Genomic DNA, 19,920 nt, shown 5'->3' on the forward strand with positions numbered 1-19,920 from the left:
AAGAGAGGAGACATAACTCTTGGTATGGAATGTAAAGAGATTGCACGCATCAGAGAAACTCCTCAGGGGTTAGCAACAGAGAGGAAAGTCTGGGTGGGAGAGAGCGGGGAGGAAGGGACAGGGTTATATTATCCCTTTGTGGTAAAGACTCAAAGACCTCTGAGTCTTTCCGGGGTCCCCCAGGGAAAGTTATTGGGGAGACAGAGGGAGCGCAAAACACTGAACCTTTGGCTGGGTGGCAGCCGAGAATCAGATCAAGCTGGGAAGAGCTTCTGAGGGGAGTTTCATACAAGCAACCCAGAATTTTGGACGCTAAAGCGTCCCAAATTAAGGGAGTTAGGCTTAAATGATATGGCCATCCACTTCCCTCTGGCCATGGGCCCTTGGGTCACATGGAGCAGGCCAGGCTTCCGTCCCCCCAGGCTTGGCTTTGGGGCTTCAAAGCGATCTGGCCCCAGCCATGCAGAAGCCGGTGCCACAACCTGAGAATCACCACCTCACCCCTGCCTGTTGCCCTTGGGTCCCTGCTGCCATCTTTCCCATCCTGGCGCTCTGGGACTGCTTGGAGCCACGTCGTTCTGGGTGCCAATAATCAGGCACTCTGGCCCCGCGGAAGGTCTAAGATCTGGCTGCGGGGGTTTTTGAGCTCTGGCCCCAGGTTCACACCCACGATTCTCAGCAGATGTTCTCCAGCCTGGACTCCAGCTGTGGGGCACTATGGAATCTACCACAGGACTTTTGGGCCCCAATCCCTCAGACTCACCACCCTCCCATCCACCCTCTCCTACCAGCCCCTCCATCCCAAGCTCTGGCCGAGCCACGACAGTCGGGATCTCCACATCCCCCTGCCTCGGCTGTGCGGAACACCAGGATCAACCATAGGGCTTTGGGCTCTGGCCCGTGCCACATCGCCCCTGGACCCTCTGCACTCCTCCGCCCTGGTCCCTAGCCGCTTGGCAGCAGGCTCGGTCCCCAGCCATCAGGGCTTTCGGAATTGGGCTACAACCCCCCATTGACACTGGTCCCTGCTGCTCCCCTAGGTCCCTAACCACACTCCCATCCTCCTGGCTGTCACCACCCTCCTACCACGCTCCCCATCCAGGTCTTAATTTTGTCTCACAGCTTGCTTGGGCTAAACGAGTAAATCTGCTTGAAAAGTGAAATGTTTGTTTGTTAAAGCACTTTTTCCACTGCCTCCCAATCTTAACTAGCGCCCGAGCTTCTTGAAAAGGTGATATAAAACCACAAATGTCACTTTTCACAGGGCAAGGCTACTAACTAAGCAAGTCTAAAAAACCAAGACACCACATGAAAAACAGCAAAAGAAACAACAACAAAAACAAGAAGAACATGCAAAACACCTTTGTTCTCTTTCTGTTCTGTTTAGGTCCAGTAAAGGGTAGGCCAGCAGACAACTGTAGCAATATTTTTATTACTAGAGTTGCAAAATTTAAAGAAAAAACATAATGACCGTGATTTGGACACCGTTTATGTGCATAATTATTTGTTTTTTCTAAAGTTAGTTAAAGTATTTTTAGGATAAATTGTCAGAGGTGGCTGCCAGCAAGGGATATTGTTAGAGCAGAAATATTATCTGTGGAGAATCACAGGGAAGAATACGATAGTGGGCAGTTAGAAGGATCCACTGAGAGAGATTATCTTTAAAGAATTGTTTAGTTCTCCCAGCTGTAAAGAAATGTCTTCAACGCACAAATCAGGTAAACTGAAAAATATATAGAAATGACATCACAACTGCCTAAAAATTTCTGCATAGTCAGGCAAGTTAACCACCTGTGAATGACATTTTCCGCTGTTTAATGTAAATGTGCAGCTTTAAACCAGGACCAAGAGGAAGTAGGGGTGGGGAGGAAAGATTTCCGATCTTTGCCCAATCTAGACTCAAGCAAAAAATGTGCAAAGAGCTAGTCTGTTCCGAAAAATCTGAAGACCAAGACCAACATCAGTTTTAAAGTTTGTTAGAGGTATGATCCAATGAGTTTGTAAAGTTCTTATCTGTTGTTAGCGTTGGAAGGTCAAATATGACCCTGTAGCATCTAATCAAATAAGATTTGAAAAATCGCAATTTTTGGGGATGAGGAATTTGAGAAACCTACAGTGCAACCAAGTACTTTTCTCCACCCTCTTTTCTACAACAGTGGGTTGCGAGTCAGCATGCGAGAGAGAACTGCATTTTCTATCTTTTGCTGTTCTTCCTCTCCCTTTTTCTGCGCATTTGTCTCATTTTGTCTTCATAGAAACGAGATCAGACCTTTAACAACAGAAGCACCAGCTCCAGCCCATTTCAACTAACTTCTTCTCCTTCCCCCCAAAAGGAATGTTCTTACCCTCCATAAGAACATCAAAAAAGACTGCTTGTCAGGGTTCCCTCCTCCCTCTCTTGAATACTCTCTATCTTATAGCTAAAGGAAAATGGAATAAGGTGTCTAGTTGAAATGAAAGCCTGATGTAAATACTTTACATTTCAAATTCCTTAAGGTCTTGAAAAAGGAACAGTTAAATCTGGATCTGATACAAGTTCAAATGAAAAAGGTTGCCAATTAATAAAATTCTGTGAATTCACACTCATGAGAAAATTGGATACCCCTTTGAGTGATGTCCTGAAGCGTAGAGGGATTATGTTACAAGGGAAGCTCTTTGGGTACAGACTGTCTTTTTGTTCTGTTCCTTTTTCAGTACGCCTGATACAATGGGGTCTTGCCCCATGATTAAGAGTCCTGAGCTCTAAGGTAACACAAATAAATTATAATAATGTAAAAAATAAAAAGAGCCAACTACCTGCAGGAGTGCAATTGTGATCTGATATTCCTAGGTGCCATGATCAGTCAAATAAAAGGCAGAATTTAGGTAACATCACCTGAGTTCAGAAAAGGTTCACTAGGAAGAAGAAATCTTCCCAGGAAGGAAGAAGGTTTAGTCTGGGCAGAAGGCTACAAGAAGAAATACATAATTGAGGAATCTCTTCTAGTCATCAATGTGCAGAACCCAACTGATAGTGGTGAAAACTGGAAGATAGAAATGTGGGGGGACACAGCCCCAGTCATATGCTTGGCAGGCCCATCGGCTTTCAATAACTCTGTTTAGTAGAGAATCTGAGAGCCACTTGTCACTGCCCCTCAGATGATACCTTTGTCCCTCACACAGCGCTAACAACATATATGTTTCCCAGGTCTCACTTTGTGTGACTGAAAGAGAAGGGATTTCTGAGACGATGGAGCCCCTGTCACAGAGGTTCCACCACCCAGGACCACAACTGAGCTGTGACCTCAGAGAGAAGCTGCAGTATTCACGGCAACTGGGTAATAAGTTGTGTGTGGAGACGCATGTGATGTTAGGGAGCATGGATAGTACAGCAGGGAGGGGAGTCCCCAAGGCAGCCTGTATGAAATCATTGGAACAGCATTTGGCTGTCTATTGGCACGTGGAGGCTGGGTGAGGTGCAGGAGCATGTGTGTCTGTGTGGGTCCCTCTAACAGTATCTTTATCATTCTTTAGATCTTCCTGCACCTTATTTGTTTGTTGCTTATGCTAAGGAGAATGAAGGAGACCAGGATATAGTGGCCTTGCTCTGTAGGTTTGGCTTTATGGTGAGTTGTGAAACGGTGCTTGCTTCAGTGGCCTGCGTTGGGGCTGAGTTCTGAAGGGATGGGGAGATTTGTGGGCAGGCTGAGTCTGGCATCTCTTGCTGTGTGGAGGAGGTTGGGAAAGGGGGTTCCTCCCCCCACCCCATAATGCTGCATTTACAGTGATGGCTTTGTCCTTTGCTGCTCAGCTTGTGTCTGAGTGGTGAGATTGTGGCCAGAGCAGGCAGGTGCTGAGTGGGGGATCCATATCATTTCAGATGCCAGTGACGTTTGATGAGGTAGCCGTGTACTTCTCTGAAGATGAATGGGCTCTTTTGGATGAAAAGCAGAAGGAACTCTACAGAGATGTCATGCAGGAGAATTACGAGACTCTCCTCTCGCTGGGTGAGCAGTTGCTCTAGTCCCCACAGTGTAGACATGGCCTAAATCTCCAGACGATCTGCTTGCCAAAAGGGGATACTGAAGCCTATATGGACTGTGTCTTTCCCCTTCATTCCAAGATTTTCGTTGCTGTTCTTTGTAGTTAAAGTGATGGAGAAATACTTGACCCGTTGTGATGCATGTACCTCTTTCCCATGAGCAGGATTTCCGATCGCTAAACCAGATGTGCTGTCCCAGATGGAGCGAGGGGAAGAGCCGTGGTTCCCAGATCTCCAGCGCTCTGAGGAAAGGGAGAATGCAAGAGGCACTAGCACTGGTGAGGAATGAGGGACACCAATCAGGAAACCATCTGGGCCTGAGGGAAAAAACTGGGATATCAGCAAACCCACTAAGGGCTGCTCCTGTTCTGTCTTATCTCATCTCACTCTCCATTGTGTCCTATCCTCAGGGCAGGAGTCACTCCTGGCACCCACTTGTCCTCCCTGACCCTGAAGCCTTTTCCTCTCCCAGCCTTTTTCTTAAGTTTCAGATGGGACTTTGAGTCAGAACTGGCCCCTCCTCATTCCTCTAGGGGAGTATTAGGGAAATTTGCTTCCTGTCCATCAGGTTTTCTGATCAGAGACAAATCCCTTTGCTGCCCCCCCTGCAACCCAGCACAGGCAATGAATCACACCTGGATTCTCTCTTTCTCCCACCAGGTGCTAGGACGGTGTAGGTGAAAGGAGGGAAAAGCCCAGAAAGTATCTACAGGAGCAGAACCACAAAGGATGTTCTCAGGGAGAAGCTGTTGCCTTGAGTGGGGAGATGCCAGTGAGCATCGTAAAGGGCAGGACAGAGAGGCTCTGGGAAGACCCTCCAGGTGGAAGTAAATCCCCTCATAGCAAAAGAAGTTTAGAGAAATCCAAAGAGACCAGCACCCACCAGACAGCCTGCACGGGGCAGAGCCAAACACAAGTACTGAACCTGGGGAAGTTTCAATAAATGCTCGCTCTCGTTCAGCATTGTCAGCAAACTTGTGCAGGAAAGGGTGCCTACAAGTGTAATGAATGTGGCCAAGCTTTTCTCAACAACAGTGCTTTCAGATACATCTGACAAGTCACACAGGGGAGAGACCCTATAAATGTAATGAATGCGGGAAAAGCTTCAGACACAAGACAAGCCTCGTTCTTCATCGTTGAAAGCTCATGCTCCAAAACATCTGTTAGTCTATAAGGTGCCACAGGACTCTTTGCTGCTTTTACAGCTGAGGATGTGGCCCAATAAGTGAAATTCACCACTGTGCAGAGGGGCAGCACAAGACCCATGCATTTCAAACAACTCCCACTAACATCAATGACCTTTCGTTCAGACACTATGGGTGAGATTCTGTCTCGTGCTTTTTAAAAGGCATAGGGCTGACTTTGTTCCCTATTGATTCTGGGGCACTGCAGGGGCTGGAGAGGCTCCCAGTGTAACTTAGACAGGCCCCCAGAGCTTCTAAGTTATGGCAGCCTCCCCAGGCTGCCTAATGGACCACAGCATTGCCCAGGAATCTCCATAGAGCTGCATGATGTAGCTCCACTTCTGACGTACATCTCCAACCCCAGCATGCCTTGTATACCAGAGATTGCAATAGGGTCCCTTGGAAGGTGCCCTGTGGATGTCTTCCATACTGCTGGCGACAGAAGAATTCTGCCCCAGCCAGATACGGGGATTTTAGGGCCCTTTTATGCTGCTACAGTCCTGTTACCCAATGAAAAAGAGCTGAAACAAGACTGAGGATCTTACCATTAAGTGCTTGGAAACTCCATTTTAAATGTATGCAGATATAGGTAATCTATGTAAGAAAATGCTGGAATCTAAGGGGCTGGATGATTCAGGAGACTGGTGGGATAGATGTTATCACAAAAATACCCAGTTCAGACAGAATTCTTTCTGGAAGTCAAAACATAGCAACCAAGGATTGAAATGGACTTAAAGACTGAATTACTTTCTCCCTCCTAGTAGGTGATCCTTGCAAAACATGGTTAGGTCACATTGATGGCTGATGCAAGGAAGCCTGAACTTTTGCTGCCCAAAAGTTTTGTGGATGAATAGGGGCTCTTTTGTTAACTCAGCAACTTTCATAAACACCGAATCCACTTAAAAAGGTAGAAAAATAAAAGTGTTAGCTTCTGATGTGCTTTCATTCCCCGCCATTCATCACAAATGTATGGCCTTCTGTCTTTTCAGATACATCACATTAAAACAAGAAGCATTAGCATGGCTCTTGAGACTGCTGCTATAGTAAAAATTCACCGCAGGTATTTAAAGTCTCAACCTTAGATTAAGTTGGGTTTTTTATAGGATTTTTTTCTCCCAAAGACAGAGTGACCAGACAGCAAATGTGAAAAATCAGGACAGCAGGTGGGGGGTAATAGGCACTCATATAAGACAAAGATCAAAATATTTGGACTGTCCTTATAAAATCGGGACTTCTGGTCACCCTACCCAAACAAATCTATTCATTTGTTTTGAAATTACAAAGCATTAGACCTTCCATAGTTTTGGGGTAGTTTTGTACTCCTCTCAACTGAGATTTTCCTGGCTATTGCTGATAGTGGGGACTTGGATCTTCTGCCACATCCTTCACATTTTAAAACCAGATATTGTGAATGCTCCACAAAAATATTGCATACTAACATCATACAAGCTCTGCACTACAGACCAAGAGGGCATATAATAAATCATCATGTTGAAGATCCAAATATCATCTCACAAGAAAAAAAATGTTGCAGTGAAGTGGGTCAAGATTTGTTTATTTATTTATTATTTTTTTACAGAGACTGGAATTATGTATATCTGGAACAGACTGACCCTGGGATACAAACACATGGCTCTCATCATCTTCACTGGGAACCCTGAGCGTGCATCAGATGCCAGAATTAGGCCCGAAAGAGGGTTTCAGGATGTGATGTTTAGTTCCACTACTGAATCCTACATCTTGTCATTTCAGGCACATTCAGATCCAGATTTTTAGTTCAGACCATTGTAAAGATGGGATCATGTAGGATTTGCATTTCAAAGACCCCTAAAATTCAGGCATGTTGGCAATTAAGGTTTAAGGTTCTCCAGCCTATCCAGATCAGCCTGAAAAATATGGAGAGGGGGTTCCTTAACGTTACATTTTTGTATTCTTAATGAGGTATATTTTCAAACCAGGCTACATCCCTTTCCCTGGGAACAGCTTTAGACCACAAAACACTACCAGGTGTAAGACGACACAGGAAGGAGAGAGACAAAAGTTGGGAGTTCATTTGCCTCCATTTTTTCTTTCAGTGTAGCTATTTTAACCAAACCGTCGTGTTCTACTGCAAGCCACACTGGCCAGAGTCCCGGCGGTCTCCGGCCGCCCAACCGCGGACGGTCGAGCCACGGAGCACGATCAAACAGCAGCATCCCCTCCCTTCACTTTCCAGATGGCAGAATGGTAACAAAATGGTGGAAAACATCATCAGCCTGTGGAGTGTCCCTGCTGCGCCTTGGTGAGGTCGGCCGGGGGCGCCTGGTGATAAAAGGGGAATGACTCCTGTCATTCCTGGCAACTGTAACAAATGCTTGGTAACCGTCCTAATCATAGCAGCTGGAGCCTGAGCTCCATCAGCCGCCCCCCCCTCCTGCTTTCATGTCTAAAGAAAGATTCTGTACTTCCTGGACTATCATAGCAGTTGGAGGCTGAGCTCTCTCTCCCCCACCCTTTAATGTCTGCCTGGACTATCATAGCAGCTGAGGCTAGCGTCCCCTCATTTTATCTCGCCAAAAAGTCAGTGTTTCTATTCCTGCTTCTTTATTACTTCATCACACAAATCGGGGGACATTGCAACGGAAGCTCAGGAGGGTTGGGGAAGGAGGGAGCACGGTGGGTTGTTGCAGGGGCACTCTCTAGAAGGCATGCAGCTCATCATTTCTGCGGGATTCTGGGGCTCTGACCTGGAACGGCTGTGCTCTCTTGGCTCTCTAGTAACTTGGCCCCATTTCTAGCAGGACTGACTCTATTTTTAAACAAAACATAAGAGGATGACCGGGAGTCATTTCCATTTTTATCCATGTGCCCCCTCCGACCTCAAGAGCGCCAGCCAGGTAGCACCCATTGAACAGCAGTGACGGTACAAAATGATTGATAATGGCATTCGTCGCAAAATTACAATGGCAGATGCTGCAGAAGGATGGTAACCATCTCTGCTACCTGCAAAGCAATGTATGCTGCTGTGTAGCACTGCAGTACCGCCTCTGTCAGCAGCATTCAGTACACAATACAGTGACAGTGACAAAAGGCAAAACAGGCTTCATGGTTGCCATGCTATAGTGTCTGCCAGGGTGATCCAGGGAAAAGGGCGCGAAATGATTGTCTGCCGTTGCTTCACGGAGGAAGGATTGAGTGACGACATTTACCCAGAATCACCCGCAACACTGTTTGACACACCCAAAATCCTCACCCCCAACTAAGCCAGCCCTGCCCTGAGCCCTCCACACCTCGCGACCCCTCAGCCCCCGTCCCATATGTTCATTTTGCAGGCGATTGGGGGCGGAATTGGACCGTTCCGACAATGACACAACTGCGTGGCTCCTGAATCGCCCCGCCCCCATCCCCCCAGGGCCCGTGCCTGGTGCGGTGGGGACGTTCACAGCGGCGGAATTCCCGTTTCTCCAGCGGCTCGTTGTGGTGAATCTCTTCTGAGCTGTGCCCGCCGTCTGAGGCTGTCGGGGGCGGACTCCCAGGGTGCTCGGTTGCTGGGACAACCCGGGAGATCAGGTCCGTCCCCGCGGCCGGCGTGAGTCCGGGCCTGGTGGCAGAGCCTGGCGGGAGGGACTGCCCTTCAGCGGGCTGCGAGCGGAGTGGTGGCACACCGCGACAGAGTGGTCAGAGCCTAAGCCCGCTTGGGTTCTCCACTGCCCAGCCAGCTCCGGGAAGTGGCGTGTGTGTAGATTTCTGCCTGCAGCTGAGCCATTGCAGCGGTCTCCTCCCCTAGCCGCAGGTCCGTCTCTTCGGGAGCTGTGTAGTTGTGTCTGTGTTCTTGCTGAGCTTGCAGTGGTCCTCCCACCCAGTCATGTTTCTGGGGTGCAAAGAGGGAGTCTGTTGTGCAGCCAGACCAGCTGGGCCCCTGCAACCCGGCGCGCAACTGGTCCGGAAGAAAAATATCTTAAAAAAGCCTTGGTTATCCCTAAAGTCGTGTGCGCACACACAGGTGTCTGCTTTAAACATACCGGTGTTATTAAGCAACAGTGCCCCCCCCCACACACACGCCATGCCAGCCCGCATGTGGACTGTGATTTTGTTACAAAGTTTCTGTATGAGGAGGAAATAGCTCACTGATTTACGGCTCTCCGCTGTCTCCTTATATCCCTATGCTGAATGAATACATTATTCTACTTAGCTGCGTATACAGGGGGAAGTTTGTATCTTACAGTAGGGAGGAAGAAGGGAAAATCCTAGTGGCTATGGATAGTTTTAAATTCAGGAAGTTTCCTTGGAGTAGCATGTAGGCCAAACTGCAGGAACCCAGTGCAGTTGAAATAAACGGATCGCCCCTACCGGGAGGTCCTTGTTTGACTAAGACTTGTTCCGCTCTCTCTATATCCTCGCTGGAACGTGGCCAGGAATTTCCACACATGAGTATCACATATAATTGTAAAATCCCACTCCCAACCAAATAGTTCGACAGGTGCAATCGTCTAGTATCACTGCAATCATTTTATAGACTGTTTAAAACCACTCACCGCACGGAACCATGAAGAGCTTCAGGATTCACTCCTAATCGAAGTTACGACTTTTTGTTAAACTAAGTCACTATCTAATACAATATCCAGCTCACTAACACTGAGAAAAGGCAATGGGGATAGACAAGGTGCTGTATTCCCATTTAAGGCTATGAACATTAACCTCACTCCTGGATATTAATTCTGCTTCGTTCCTGATGACCAGAGGCGAAATAGGAACAATCTGCTCTTAACTGAACAGCTGCTGATTGTTCCACGACGAACATTGGCCAGTTAACTCTCTGCCACCAGAGCAGCCTATGAGTGCGAGTACTCGTAGGCCACCGACACAGTGAGCGTGTTTTTTTCTGCCAGATGGCATGCCCACCTCTCAAATGCACCCTCTCCCAACCAGCTGTTTCTCAGCTGGGGGCCACCAGGTTTTTTTGAAGACCAACAGCAACTCCCTTTTGTGCGAGTGATTGGGTGGCCGAGGGACTGGCGAAGCAGTGACGACGATATCCTCAATGGCCCCCAGCGGTTGACCTGTACCCCCCTTCTGGAGCTCAGAATGCCAGAGGAGCAGCGCTGCGTTGTTGAGTTTCCCACCTTTCTTAGGTCGGTGTGGGTTCGAATTCAACCCTGCCGTTGCAAGTCAGCAGCTCCAGCATGGTGATTGGAGTGCTCCAGCCCTGTGGTGAGGGTATGTTCCATCAATCTGTCATGGGCTCATCTTGATCTCCTCGCATTATCCCTAAGGCCTGTCATAAATAGATAAGCTAAGGTATAATGTTTCTTTTTACTTGTATAAGGTTAACAAAGGGGACAACACGCTGACCTAGAGGACCATATCAGAGAAACGTTTTATAAAATCAGGGAGGATTTTTGGGTCGGTCTGAGTCTTTTGTTCTTGGTCTCTCAGCTATGACGAAGGTTCTTTCTGATCTTCTAATCTTCTGTTTCCATTGTAAGTACAGGTAGAAAAACCATCATAGGCTTTTATGTTGTTTTGGTTGTATTTACATGTGTGCAGCCTGCTGCATGTTTCAGTTGGATATCTTTTTTGAATCAGACTGTTTATTCATGATTTTCTCTAAAGCATAGCCCTGTATTGCATTTGATACAAGACATATTTTGATGTTTTTTCCTTCTTTCTTTCTTATTTTTCTATATAATAGTTTTTCTTTTATACTTGTTTGAGTGGTTTTCTCTCTGGGTCAGGCTAAGAAGTCCTAGGAGGCGACTTTCTCCTTGTGTTAGATCTACGAGAGGATAGCTCTGCGCACCAGGGAATTTGTTGGGAGGGGGAAATGATGAGACTCATTCTCGTTTCCCTCTATTTTGGCGGTTTCTCTCTTTGTGAGACGAGAGGAGCATACGTCTGGTTTGTGATGTAAAGTATTGAGTTGTCTCAGAAACATCTCAGGTTAGCCCAGAGAGGAAAGTCTGGGTGGGGAAGAAAGAGGGGGAAGGAAGGGAGTTATTCCACTTTGTGGTAAGACTAAGACCTGTGATGTCTTGGGCGGTTCCCCGCAGGGAAAGTTTGGGCGAAGGAACCAGGACAGGGAGCAAACCCTGGAATTTTTTGCTAGGTGCAGCTCTTGAGATCAATCCAAGCTGGTAATAAGCGTGGGCGGTTTTCATAAAGCACCAGAGTTTGTGGACGCTAAGTCCACATTTGGGCAGTTAGGCTTTCTTTCTGGCCCACTGTCTCCTCTTGCCTGGGCTTGGGTCCATGGCAGCGGCTCCGCTCCCAGGCTCTGGCTTTGGGGCGTTTCAGGATCTTGGCCCCCGCATGCAGAAGCCGGACTAGTGCCAACCCTGAGGATCACCCCTCCTTCCCCCTGCTGTTGCTGGTCCCCCTGCTGCTCTTCCATCTCCTGGGCTCTGGTCTGCTTGGTAAGGTCTCAGGTTCTGGGTGCCAATCTCAGGCTTGCGCCGCGGAGGTCTAGATCTGGTGGGGGCGTTTTCAGCTCTGCCCCAGGTTCACACCCAGATATCTCGCACAGTGTCCTCCAGCCTGGACTCCATCTTGGGGGGCCTTGGCATCTAGCACAGGATTTGGGCTCCATCCTCGGCTCAACACCCCCTCCCATCACCTTGTTCCCCCCACCTCTGCCTCCCCAGCTTCTGGCCGCCGACGTGGGCTCCCATCCCTCTGGCCTGTGGGCTGTGGGCCCCAGAGTCCAACCATAGGCTTTGGGCTTGCCCTGTGCTCATCGCCCGGACCCTGCTGCATCCTCCGGCCACTGGTCCTAGCGATTGGCCAGCTGCTTCGGTCCCCAGCCACAGGGTTTCGATTGCTCAACCCCCCCGATTACACTGGTCCCTAGTCTGCTTCCCCCTGGTCCTAACCACTCCATCCTCCACTGGCTGTCACCACCTCCCTACACCTCCCATCCAGGTCTATTTGTGCTCACAGCTTGCTGGGGCAGCTGAGTAATTGCCTTGAAAAGGTGAATGTTTGGTTTTGTTAATAGATTTTCCTTGTCGAGTCCCGTCTACTAGCAAGGGCCTGCTTCTGTGAAAAGTAATATTATACACACTACAAATGTCAGCGTTTTCACAGGGCAGGCCTTATAACTAGCAGTCTTAAACAGACCCAGCTGAGCCAAAAGAACACACAAAAGACAAGAAAGAAACATGCAAACAGCCGTTGTTCTGTTTCTGTTCTGTTTTAGGTCCAGTAAGAGGACGGGTAGGACAACTGTACAATATTTTTATTACTGAGTTTGAATCTAAAAGATTAACATAAATGCCGTGATTGGACATGTTTATGTGCTAATTATGTTTTTCTCAGTTTTAATATTTAGGATAAAATTGTTAGAGTGGCTGCGGCAAGGGATAATTGTCTCGAGCCATATATTTTCGTGGTGAGCAACAGGAGACTGATAGTGGGGTTAGAAGGATCCTGATGAGAGATTATCCTTAAAGAATGTTAGTTTCCAGCTGTAAATACCATTCTTCAGCACAAATCAGGTAACTGAGAATATTAGAAATGACATCACAACATGGCTAATTTCTGCTACGTCAGCAAGTTAAACCACCTGTGAATGACATTTTCCTTGTTTATGTAAATGTGCAGCCTATTAAAAAGGCAAGAGGGTAGGGGGATGGGGAGGAACAGTTTTTCGATCTATGCCCATCTAGACTTCAAGCAAAACAAATGTTGACAAGAGCTAGTTGTTCCTAAAAATCCTGAAGACCAAGCACCACATCAGTGTTAAGTTTGTTATAGTATGATCCAATGAGTAATTCTTATTCTTTCGTTCGCGTTGAAGGTATCAATTATGACCCTTTGTAGATTCTAATCAAAATTAAGATTTGAAATCCCAATTTTGGATGACGCGAATTTGCAATCCTTACAGTGCAACCAGTATTTTTCTCCCCTTTTTCTACACAGTGGCGGTTGGACGTCAGAATGCCGAGAGAGAACTGCAATTTCTATCTTTGCTGTTCTTGCCATCCTTTTTCTGGCATTGGTCTCATATTTGTCTTCATAGACGAGATCGACTTTAACAACAGAAGCACCAGTCAGCCCATTCAACTAACTTCTTCTCCTTTCCCCCAAAGAATGTTTTACCTCCATAGAACATCAAAAAGACTGCTTGTCAGGGTTCCCTCTCCCCCTTTGAATACTCTTATAGCTAAAGGAAACATGGTAATAAGGTGTTCTAGTTGAAATGAAGCCTGATGTAATACTTTAATTTCAAATTCCTTAAGCGGTCTTGAAAGGACAGTTAATCTGATCTGATACACAGTTTCAAATGAAAAGTTGCCATTAAATAAATTTTCTGATGAATTCACACTCGATGAGAAAAATTGGATACCCTTTGGGTGATGCCCTGACGCGTAGAGGATTATGTTAAGGGAGTCTTTCGGGTACAGACTGTCTTTTTGTTCGTTCCGTTTCAGTACCTGATACAATGGGTCTTGCCCCATGATTAAGAGTCCCGTGAGCTCTAAGGTTAACAACAAATATTATAATAATGTTCAATAAAAAGCCCAAACTCCTGACAGGAGTGCAATTGTGATCTGATATTCCTAGGTGCCATGATCAGTCAAATAAAAGGCGAATTAGGGTCACATCACCTGAGTTCAGAAAAGTTCCCTAGAGAAGAAATCTTCCAGGTAAGGGAAGAAAGGTTTAGTCTTGGGCAGAAGGCTCCAAGAGAATACTATGGAGGATCTCTTCTAGCATCATGTGCAGACCCAATGTAGTGTGGAAATGGAAGATAGAAATGTGTGGGACACAGCCCCCATCATATGCTTTGGCGGCCTCATCGGCTTGTTCAATAACTTGGTTAGTGAGAATCTGAGAGCCACTTGTCACTTGCCCTCAGCTGATACCTGTGTCCTCACACAGCTGCTAACACATATTCAGTTTCCCAGGTCTCATTTGTTGTGCACTTGAAGAGAGGATTTCTGAGACGATGGAAGCCCTGTCACAGAGGTTCCACCACCCAGGGACAAATGAGCTGTGACTCAGAGAGAAGCTGCATATTCCGGCACTGTGTAATAAGTTTGTGTTGAGCGCTGTGATGTAGGGAGCATGGTAGTACGCGAGAGGGGAGTCCCCAAGCAGCCTGTATGAATCATATGGAACACATTTGGCTTCTATTGGCTGGGGCTGGTTGAGGTGCAGGGAGCATGATGTGTCTGTGCTGGGTCCCTCTAAAGTATCTTTATCATTCTTTAGATCTTACCTGACCTGATTTGTTTGTTGCTTCTCGCTAAGGAAATAGAAGAGACCAGCGGAATATAGTGGCTTGCTCTGTGTGCTTTATGGTGAGTTGTGTGAAACGCGATCTTGCTTCAGTGGCCTGCGTTGGGGCTGAGTTCTGAGGGAATGGAGGAGTTTGTGGGCAGGCTGAGTCTGGATCTTCGTGCTGTGTGGGGAGGTTGGGAAGGGGTTCCTCCCCCCACCCTAATGCATGCATTTACTGATGGCTTTGTCCTTTGCTGCCTTCGCTTGTGTCTGAGTGGTGAGATGGTGTGGCCAGAGCAGGAGGTGTATGGTGGCGGCGGATCCATTCATTTCAGATGCCGGACGTGTGATTGAGTAGCGTGTACTCTCTGAGATGATGGCTCTTTTGGCATGAAAACAGCCAGAAGGAACTCTACAGGAGATGTATGCAGGGAATTACGAGACTCTCTCTCGCTGGTGAGCAGTTGCTCTGAGTTCCCCACGTGAGTAGACATGGCCTAAATCTCAGACGATCTGCTTCCAAAAGGGGTACTGAGCCTTATGTCATTGTGTCTTTCCCCTTCATTCAAGATTTTCGTTGCTGTTCTTTGTAGTTTAAGTGATGGAGACTACTTGAACCCCGTTTGATTGATGTACCTCTTTCCCATGAGCAGGATTTCCGATGCTAAACAGATTTGCTGTCCCAGATGGGCGCGGGGAGAGCGTGTCGTTCCCAGATCTCAGGCTCTGGAAAGGAGAATTGCAAGAGGCACTAGCACTGGTGAGGCATGAGGGACACAATCAGGAACATCTGGGCTGAGGGAAAAACTGATATCAGCAAACCATAAGCTGCTTCTGTCGGTCTTATTCATCTCATTCCATTTGTCCTATCCTCAGGCAGGCGTCACTCCTGGCACCCATTTCTCCCTGACCCTGAAGCCTTTTCCTCTCCCAGCGTTCTTCTTAAGTTTCAGATGTTTGAGTCAAACTGCCCCTCCTTAATTCCTCCTAGGGGGAGTATTTAGCGGACTTTGCGTCCTGTCTCACGGTTTTCTCTCAGCAAATCCCCTTATGCTGCCCCCTGCACCCAGCACTGGCCATGGATTCACCTGGTTCTCTCTTTCTTCCCACCAGGTGCTAGGCGGCTGTAGGTAGATAGGGGGGAAAGCAGAAAGTTCTACCAGGAGCAGAACCACAAAGGATGTCTCAGGGAGAAGCTGTTGCTGAGTGGGGAGTGCCTGTGACGTTTAAAGGCAGAAGAGCGCTCTGGAAGACCCTCCAGGTGGAAGAAATCCCTCATAGGGCAAAAGAAGTTTACGAATTCAAAGAGACCGCACCACCAGACAGCCTCACGGGGCAGAGCGCAAACACAAGTACTGAACCTGGGGAACAGTGTTCAATAACATGCTCGCTTCTCCGTTCAGCATTTCCAGCAACTTGTGCAGGAAGGGTGCCTACAAGAGTCGTTAGATGAATGTGCCCAAGCTTTTCTCAACACAACAGTGCCTTCAGATACACTCTGACACCGTTCACAACAGGGGGAAGACCCTATAATGTAATGATGCGGGAAAAGCTTCAGACACAGACAAGCCTCGTTCTTCACTCGTTATGCAGTCAACAAGTCGGAGAGAACCATAAGTGTCCAGTGGCGGCCAGCATATTCATTTCCTGAGAAGAGCTTATGAGCATCAGAGACTCCAGCAATGAAGGGAGCTGCATAGAGGGTTGTTAACAGTGGACTTGTGAGTGCAGAACAGGAATGAACTCCCCCCCCAGACAGAAGCCAGTGGGAGCGGGCCTTCAGGACGCACTCGAGAGATGTAAGGGCAAGATGCTGTGTAAGAGCTCGAGAAGGAGAGTACAGCAGCGAGCTTACCGGCATGGAGAAAGACGTGTGAAGCTGCTGTCTGCGAAGGAAGTTCTAAGAAATTGAACTTGCCCATGCTAAGGTACCAGGTGGGGCACAATGAACACCAGTAAAGCTCAAAGAAGCTTTAGCAGCAGCTCAGCCCGTTGACCTGCTCGAACCCATCGGATGCGAAAACGTTACGGCTGTGCTGATGTGGGAAACGCTACCGCCAGAACTCCACCTTCGACAGCATCAAAAAAGCCACACAGGACGAGCAACTCTTTATATGTGTGACTGTGGCGGATAGCTATGGCGGAAGTCGAATCCGTATACACCTACGGACCCCAAGGGAGAACCCATATAGCTGACCGACTGTGGAGAAAAGCTTCAGAGAGAGTCTACCTTGCTCTGCATAAGAGACACGACCGGAGACGAGACCCTATCCAGCTTGTCCTGACAACTGTGGAACAAAAAGCTTCAGGCGGAAGGGACCTTATCCACTCACTGTCAACCCACACGGGGGTGGACAACTCACATAATCACCGAATGCAGAAAAAGGAGAGCCAAAGGCTATCAGGCGACGAAATCATAACTCTAACTAAGACACTGAGAGAGACACCAATAACTGAAAAGGACGACACAAATAATAATGTCACTACAACCATGTAAAAGCTATATATACAAAGAAAGAATTACTCACCTTTCCGACAAATCGAGTTAAAGCAAACAGGTAAGATTAGGCCTAATGATAGTACGGTATTGATGGAAAGCTATACAACTCACAAATCAAACCTGTTTCAAACAATTGGCTCAAAAAATGCAAAAATGAAAATAAGAAGAGAATAGATGAGAGAACTGTTTTCAATGAGAGTTTTGGGGAAACAAAATAATTACGTGAGGAATTTGAAAGCAAAGTGAGAACAGATTGAAACATTTGATGGAAAGATTGAAGCAGAAGTGACATCCATCTTATAGAAATATCAATGCATAAGTGCAATTCCCGTTGAGCCTGAAATAATGACTTCTAGAGAACTGAAAGACTGTGCAGTAGGAACCGTTCCAATCCAAGCCCCTGAAACACAACAGGGAAGGAGGCCTTTTGAGTAAAAGAACAAAAAATGAGCGTTCTCCGCAACAATGTAGAAGGACACGGATATTTTAACATGGCACATCTAAAAAACGATGATAAGCGAACTGAGAAATGTCCTCAATATAGAAAAATAAAACAGGAAATCCTCACGTTAGGAAAGATGTGTTAAATCATAGTGTAGGTACTACAGAGAATTGGTTACATATAGATCATGTAACTATGATACCACTTTATAATCAATGACACTGGGAAAAAAAATAATTGCTGACATGTTGATAAGTCTGCAGATGACACTCTAATCCATTGGCGGACCGTGCTACGGTTGGCTTAATGAATGACAAAAGTCTCATTGGATTCACAGGCCTCGGTTACTCTATGGTTTATAACCGCACTCTTAGCAGCGTTAGAACCGAATTTAACCCTTGCACCTCTCACAACGAAGCCCGTTTATATCGATATAAAGACGCTCTTTAACCGGTTCGTTATCCTTCCGCAAGATTACGCTTGAAATCCAGTTATTGCCATGTCGGATTTAGGGTTGGCCTAAATCGACAGTATGGGCCTCCGGGGGCGGCTATCCCAAGTGCACCATTGTGACCGCTCTGGAAGGCAATCCGATATCGAATTGCGCGGGCCAGTAGACAGGAAAAGTGTCCCCCCGTAACTCATGTTAGATTTCATTTCTGGTCTTGCACCGTGTGACTGGAGGTCTTTATCAGCACGGTGGCTTGCAGCCCCGAATCCAAAAAGAGCTCAGCAGCTGACCTTGACAGGAGATTGCTGTGATCTGATCGCTGTATAGGGCGAGTGACCACATCCTGCTCTATCAGAGCTCCCATAACAGAAGCGATTGCGAGAATAGCACTTTTTTGAGAAATTCAGCAGTCTATGATGACGCTGGCACGCGAGGGAGGTGCAGCCTACTCATGTGGCTCGTGACGGCACGAGCAGACGTGGTAAGACCAACAGGTCAACGCTTGCAGTGCCAGTGGAAAGGAGCTCTCTCTCTCAACTAGTCCCTCAGTTCCAAAGCATTTGCACTTCGAGAACATGCTGACTCCCCAATGCACCTGTAGGTCCAAAACATTGTCTGGGGTGGTTCCCAGGCGTGCACTAGGTTGTCTCTACTATCTTTCCAATTTACCTCCCTTTCCCCTGCTGTGAAAGAAAAGGGAAAGATTGAGAATCAATTGTTTCTCTTGCCATGTATCTCTATCCCCTCTGGGGAGCACTTGATCAACTCGTGCTCTTAATTCACTGGACACGCAACAATGCTTGTGGGCTACTCTGTCCTGACTGTTGTCCTACTGCATTGCCACTGGCAGACTGCCTTTGCGTGTCTGCCCCTTGCCGCCATCTCTCAAAGAACGCCTGACAAGCTCGGCGGCATCCATGCCATCTCCTTCCTTCTCTGCATGGTCAGATGGCGCCTTATTGTTGTCGACTCACCTCCTTACTCCAGTTCAGCCTTGTGATGTACTCTGGCTTGCTCTTGGGTTGAGGCGGCCGGGGCGCTTCTGGTGGTGTATATAGAAGGGGAAGACGATTATTGCGAGCTGTTGATCCCTGTTCATTCCTGGCGACTGCTACCACCCAAATGTGTTCGTGAAACCGTACCTTAATCATAGCAGTGCTGCGTGAGGTCCTGCGCTTGCCATCAGCGCCTCGGCCTCCGCTTTCACTGATCTAAAGCAAAGATTTTCTGTACTTCCTTGGGTATCTAATCATAGACTAAGTTGGATGAGTCTCTATCCCCACCGTTAATGTCTGCCCCTGGACTGATATGCAGCTGGAGCTCGCTCTTGCTCGCCCCTCCAACTTTATATTACTTCGCCTAGAAAAGTCAGTGTTTCTATATTCCTGCTCTGTTCTCGTGAACGTTACATCACACATCGAGGGACATTGTGCACCGGATAGCTCAGAGAAGGGCAATTGGAATCGAGGGGAAAAAAGCAACGGTGGGGATTGTTAGGAAATTTTTAGTCAGAATAAATGGTGGCACTCTCTTAGCAAGGCATGCAGCTCATCATTTCTGCGGGATTGGGGCTCTGACCTGACGGCTGTGCTCTTAGGCTCCTAGTAGGACTTGACCCTTTTTACAGGACTGCATCTATTTTTTAACACAAAACATAAAGAGGGACTGACCGGCGGTCATTCCATTTTATCATGTGCCCACCTCGTCGAGCCGACTCGAGAGGCCAGCCTAGGTTACCCATAATGAAACCAGCGATCGACGGTACAATATGATTGATAATGTCATCTCCGCCCAACAATTTACAATGGCTCAGATGCTGCCTCTCAGCGGAAGGCTGGTAACATCTCTGCCTACCTGGGCAACGGCCCAGTATGCTGCTGTGTAGCTGCCAGTACCGCTCTGTCAGCAGCATTTCTCAGTACACATACTAAGTGACCAGTGACAAAGCAAAAGGCTTCAGTGAGTTGCCGTGTCTATGTGTCTGCCAGGGTGATCAAGGGAAAGGCGCGCGTGCGAAATATTGATCTGCCGGTCTGTTTTTCCGGAGGGCAGGAAGGAGTGGGTTGACGACGTTTTACCCAGAATCACGCCCGCCAACACTGTCTTTTCTGCACACATCAC

At 47.5% G+C, this 19,920-nt stretch overlaps 1 protein-coding gene across 1 annotated transcript in view; it reads left to right on the forward strand.

The window, feature by feature from the left end:
- Nucleotides 1-3,206: 3,206 nt before the first annotated feature.
- Nucleotides 3,207-19,920, forward strand: part of LOC116832685 (uncharacterized) — a 32,812-nt gene continuing 16,098 nt past the window's right edge. The window contains exons 1-4 of the mRNA XM_075065893.1: nt 3,207-3,317; nt 3,514-3,605; nt 3,860-3,986; nt 4,183-4,299. Coding sequence (XP_074921994.1) covers nt 3,230-3,317; nt 3,514-3,605; nt 3,860-3,986; nt 4,183-4,299 — 424 coding nt within the window. The 5' untranslated portion in view covers nt 3,207-3,229. The remainder of the gene's footprint in view (nt 3,318-3,513; nt 3,606-3,859; nt 3,987-4,182; nt 4,300-19,920) is intronic.

The sequence above is a fragment of the Chelonoidis abingdonii genome, chromosome 4 (genome assembly GCF_003597395.2).
Source record: "Chelonoidis abingdonii isolate Lonesome George chromosome 4, CheloAbing_2.0, whole genome shotgun sequence".
Classification (NCBI taxonomy): Eukaryota; Metazoa; Chordata; order Testudines; family Testudinidae; genus Chelonoidis; species Chelonoidis abingdonii.